General features: G+C 39.0%; 1 protein-coding gene across 1 annotated transcript; it reads left to right on the top strand.

Moving 5' to 3' along the window:
• The first annotated feature begins 4,087 nt into the window (after positions 1-4,087).
• On the top strand, positions 4,088-5,026 carry LOC101741419 (uncharacterized). Its single transcript, XM_038015734.1, has one exon. It carries the CDS (start codon positions 4,088-4,090, stop codon positions 5,024-5,026), a length of 939 nt encoding a protein of 312 aa, XP_037871662.1.
• The last annotated feature ends 980 nt before the right edge of the window (positions 5,027-6,006 follow it).

The following is a 6,006-nucleotide window of genomic DNA, read 5'->3' as shown; positions in this document are numbered from 1 at the left end:
TCTATCAGTGCTTAGATGTATAGCAAAAATATGTTAATGCCAGATTCTTATATTTAATACGTTGACTAGATTAATTAAACAGGGTTTGGCAAAAATGTTTACCCGTTGCTTAGGCTAACCGTTCGATACTGGCTAGCCCAACATGCTTTCAAGCATATTCTGATTTGGATTACAGTTTTACGACCCGCCTCACATCAACGCCACTTGGAATGGTTGAACTTGGATTAGATAATCCAAAAATAGGACTGAATGTTAGGTTTCATTTACATAACAAACCGAGAATACATTCACTTTCCTGGTCAGAAGTCTTGTGTTAAAATTTCGTATTCTATTATAATAAGTACAATACTTAATCCAAAGAGTTGAAAGTATTTGTCATTACAGACAGCTCTTTCGAATTCTCATTCCCACACTTCTCTTAGATTTAGTTTTGTACTTCACTATATCCTATTATTTTCAAATCCAACTAAGTAATTATAGTGTAATATGCATCATATACGATGTGGAATTTTAACTGAAAATCTCGACTTGCTTAAGCCGCTACAGTTAAAATATAGCCCTTCACTGCCAAAGGTACGGCAGCTGTGTAATTACCGAATTTCAGAGTCTGATGTTGAATTATCGTCTCTTGAATTAAGTTCCTAGAATAATTTATCTTTCTTTGTGGAAATGTATTTATATGGGGCTTTCGACGTCCAACGGGTCGAAAAACATGTCTAATACAGCGGACGTCTGCTAGCTGTTTTCATTTTGAGGTGGTACTTCCAAAATGGACTTTCTAAAAGTGTAAGCTTTATGTATGGCTTATTTACGGCTGCGTCGACCCAGAATACCCCCATGTCTTCCCGTAAAAAGCGACTAAGGGCTTCACTGGAAAATGGGCAGTAGCCCCGATCTACCGGTAGACCGTAGTAAGCTCGCACGGGTAGGTATCACTATCCTTCCTATTCCCGCCTTGAAGCAGTCAAGCTTTTTGATTCGGAGGGGAGGCACAACTGTTATACAATAGAATTGGGCCAAGTCTCAATGTCTTAAGTTCAGTAATGGGCACCTTATGAAGTCGGGTTTCGGTGACCCAGGTATATCGCCAGGTGGGCTCGTACGTTAGAAAAAGTGCTTGTTAGATCGAACCTAAGTGTAACTGGAGTTTAATTTTTCAATTGCAAATGTCACTAAGTTAATCAATACAATAGTCAAATGGGACAACAAACGCATCTCTTATAAAATCACTTAAAGAAAGAATTTTCATTCCAAAAAAAAAACAAGGCCATCGTTGTAAACGTATTTTTAACTACCAACTCAACTAACTAATACCATCACGCCTTATTGACTAAATATGGCTCCAGCCGACTTCTTAATTATTTCTAACATTAACCACTTCGTGACAACCCTTTCATTTGGTACAAGACATAAAGGAGAATTCGTGGCGAGGTGGGAATCCAATCTCGGAAGAAAGCGTTTAAAAATGTTTAATGACTGGATTATTGGTTGGCGTAAGTGTATCGTTTCTGTAGGAGCATACTTTGAAGGTGATAAAATAAATTTAGATAAATAGCTAGAATTTTTTTATTATTGATTTTAGCCGTTACTTTTTTGATATAGTAATAAGTTTATAGCGGTCAAGAATAATCAACATGTCCCAATTCGTGTAACACTTGTAATTTTACACATATTTCTAGATCTTCTATAGAATTTGTTTCCTTGAAAACTCCTGGGTACTAATAATATCGGTATTCCAATATCAAAGGCCCATTGATTTATTTGTGCTGCATCGACCAAAGCAGCCAGAACTTTCTGGAAGCAGGCCAATTTGCTAACTGCACCCAAACACGAGATTTGGCAATTTGAGAATGCGACCACATTATGGGAAACTGGTGTGGAGCGAGTGATTAGTGACAGCGGGCTTTTTTATTTTGTTGATGCTGAATATTAAGAAAGGCTTAGTAATTTACCTTAATGTGTTTTAAGAAGCAAATTGGGGACAAAAATGAGTGGCAACTATGATGAATCCATATATCTATTATCAGGTGTAAAGTGCATCTAGCATCCAATCATACTAAATGGTTAATCCTATCCATGAGACCACAACTTGAGCCTTTAATTAATCCTCCGATAATAATAAGATTTAGATGTCTTGGGTGTAATGGAATAATTTTCTGCTCTTTAACTTTAACTCAGAATCTATGGTTATTTTACAGCGTAATCAGTCTGGTCTATAGTACCGAACTATTTGCATATTCATATCATTAGTAAAAATAATATTTTACATTCAACGAGTAAAAACTCTATCGACTTTTGTTTTGATATTTAAATTTCAAATGCTAGATATCTTTTATAAAGTCGCTGATTTCGATCAGACTATATTGGTATTGGGGAGAGAGTGGGTAGTTGGAATATTTAGTGTCACTAAGCGTGTATCTTACATGATACAAGCATTAAAATATCGAACTGATCAAATTCATTTTTCTCAATATAAACAAGATAGTGAGCGATCGCTTGCTACTTTTATTTTGTACCAAATAATTATTTAACTTATTACAAGGTATATACAATACTTGGATGCATTGTAGTTCCTTCCGCTAACGATTCATTGTTGTAAATTAGGTTCTAATGTAACTAGACCATGAGCGAAAAATAATAACACTAACGGGAGCCACTGGGATAACAATTTTAGCCAAAGAGTGCAACAACGAAACTCTTTTTTGTTAAATTGAGTTAATATTATAAGTTTAGTGAACCATGGACAGCTGTTAGAATTAGATCGATACAGAAGAAAACAACTCCAGTGTGGTATTAGGGTATTGGAGTACTATTAACTGATAGTGTGGGATTACTAAAATAGCTGGGATTGTAGCGCCAGTGGAACAGGGATGTCACGCTCGTCTTTCATCGATGATAGTTATAGAAAATATCATATCAGTATCGTAATTGTATTGTAAAAATGAAAACTTTACTCATAAAAAATAAATTTACTAATAGTTTCAGCATAATTTAGTACTTTAAGATAAATGGGAGACAATTGCGATTTTGACTTCATTCAGTAGGTTGTATGGACACTGGTAACCACTTAATACTAAATGGACTTTGAACTTATTTGCCAATCAGCAGTATAAAAGATGTTACGTTGTAATTTTGGCGGTAGTATTTATTTAAAAAATCATGTTGACACCCCTGTTTATTTATTAGAGAATGAGAAAAAAAAACAGTCAAACAGAGACAATCACGCTGTGAACTATGACATCTATGGACTCATTGCGCTGGCAGCTGGTTTGTTAATTTGGGTAATGAAATATGTATGTAAAGAAAACTTTTATTATTTAAAACTCTTTAGTTTTTAAAAATGATTTTACTTCTGTGTCATTTAGTACCATGAAGTGAAGTCCGTCATTCAGTAAAAGAGAGTTCAGTTTTGTATAGTTTATTAATACTGATTACTGTTTAATATTAATTTTAAGAGATTAAGGGCTTTAAATATTGTTTTCATATTATACATATAATAGTGTGGGCTTACTCCACATAAGTATTAAATATTATTTTGGATTTATTATATACAATATATAAACATGAGAGATATATATATATATATATATATATAATATATATTAATTTACTATGTATAAATTACACACACATAATATAACAATAATATATACATTCACACAACAAAATACATTTACGTTATGTACGTTACGATACGAGTCTGCCGGACGACGCGACGACATAATGGAAACGAACAATTCTACGTCATACGACAGAGATTGGTGTAATGTGTGAGCCAGTGTGAGGGCAGTTAGTTAAAGGATTGGAATTGTTTACACATCATATCGTTCGGACAAAAAGTATTTATTTTTCAATAATTTGTTTGTTGTTGTTGTTTAACTTATCTCTGTGCTTGTCACTCCTTCTTTCTCTTTGTTAACTTCTTGTGTGTATGTGATTAAATAAACTGTTTGTGTTTGTGTACGGAGTGTACCTACATTATTTGAAACCACCTACCAACCATCACAACCACCGAAGGTAATTGAGCTAAAACGCATTAATACAACTAAATTGGTGACCCCTTACGACCACCAAAAAAAAAATAATAATGAGCAAGTCAAGAGATAGTGAAACTACCGACAGTGGTTCCACAAAAACGCAATTAGAGACGAGAAACGTCACCACCCGTCGAACAAAGACGAAGCGCGTTTCCATGGACCCGGATCCACAGACGTCATTTGACGTACGAAAATTAAATTTTAAAGTCCCAACATTTTCACCGGACGATCCTGAGATTTGGTTCGCATTACTTGAAGGACAGTTTGAAAACTTCGGCATAACTGACGACCATGCGAAGTTCAACCAAGTAATTACGAACTTGGATATCGTGCACGCCAAGGCCGTCAAGGATATCATCGTAAACCCTCCTGCAAGACACCGGTACGATAAGGTGAAATTCGAGCTCATCATGCGCTTCACCGCCTCGCACGAGAACAAGGTCAGGCAGCTGCTGACACATGAGGAACTGGGTGACAGGAAAGCATCCCAATTTCTCCGACACCTGCAAGATTTAGCAGGACCGGATGTTCCAGAGGAGTTCCTGAGGTCGATTTGGAGCAACCGGCTACCGCCCAGCATCCAGACAGTACTGACATCGCAGTCGTCTCAGAGGCTGGAGGACTTAGCAGAACTGGCAGATCGCATACAGGAGATAACGTCCCCACCTCAGCTTGCAGCAACGTCGGCGCAGGTTGTAGAAACGGGCAGCACTGGACCTGGCAGTACCGTATCGGGTGAAATCGCTGAGCTCAGAAAAATGGTCGAGCACCTCGCGCTCAAACTCGATGAGCACACCCGACGGTCCCGGCACCCCCATAGAACCAACCCGCCGCAGCGACGCCGGTCCAACTCACGCAGTTCAACTCGTTCAGCTTCAATGTACCGCCGCTTCCCAATTTGTTGGTACCACTCCAAGTTCGCGTCGAGGGCACACAAATGCCAAAAGCCATGTGACTACAAGTCGGGAAACGCAGCGGGCAATCAGTGATGGCGACGGAAGATTGCCCCACCACCCTAGGTCGCCTTTTCGTCAAAGATCGCGGAACGAAAATGCAGTTTCTGGTCGACACGGGTAGCGACCTCTGTGTTTTCCCCCGATCTCAACTACAAGAGCGTCGAGCATCCACCTCTTACAAGCTGATGGCGGCCAACGGAACTACAATTAACACATATGGGTATGTGCACCTGACGTTGGACTTTGGACTCCGTCGTAGCTACCCATGGCGTTTCGTGGTGGCTGATGTCACCAAATCTATTATAGGTGTTGATTTTCTGGCGTATTATAACCTTATTGTAGATTGTAAATGTAAAAAATTAATTGACAACACTACCACTCTCTCTGCTCCAGCTTCACTGGCTAGTAAATCTAATTCAATTTTGTCTGTAAAAGTTCATACTGGTGACTCACATTACCATCGATTACTTTCGCGAGAATTTCCTGAAGTCACACGTCCGGCTGGTACGCAGCGTAGCATTCCACACAACACTCAACACCATATACGCACCACACCTGGTCTTCCCGTGTCGTGTGCGCCTAGACGTCTTGCTCCCGACAAGCTAAAGATCGCGAAAGCCGAATTTGAAGCGATGCTAGCAAACGGCACCGCTAAGCCATCGGAGAGCCCTTGGTCGTCCCCATTACATCTGGTCCCTAAGAAGGACAACGGGTGGCGTCCATGTGGCGACTATAGAAAACTCAACGCTCGCACAATACCGGATATGTACCCCATCAGACATTTACATGATTTCATACATAACATTGCAGGTTGTCGCGTATTCAGCACGATCGATTTGGTAAAAGCCTACAACCAAATCCCCGTATTTGAAGAGGATGTACCGAAGACGGCTATAACCACCCCGTTTGGAATGTTTGAATTCCCATTCATGAACTTTGGACAAAGAAATGCGGGTCAAACATTCCAACGCTTTGTCGATGAGATGATGCGTGGCCTTGATTTCGTCTACTGT

The sequence above is a fragment of the Bombyx mori genome, chromosome 15 (assembly GCF_030269925.1).
Source record: "Bombyx mori chromosome 15, ASM3026992v2".
Lineage (NCBI taxonomy): Eukaryota > Metazoa > Arthropoda > Insecta > Lepidoptera > Bombycidae > Bombyx > Bombyx mori.
Note: the sequence above shows the minus strand (reverse complement) of the source record. Positions and strands in the feature narration are given on the sequence as shown.

Bases quoted from the DNA above. Each gene is read 5' to 3' on its own strand.
- LOC101741419 (XM_038015734.1), top strand. From the start codon at position 4,088: ATGAGCAAGTCAAGAGATAGTGAAACTACCGACAGTGGTTCCACAAAA.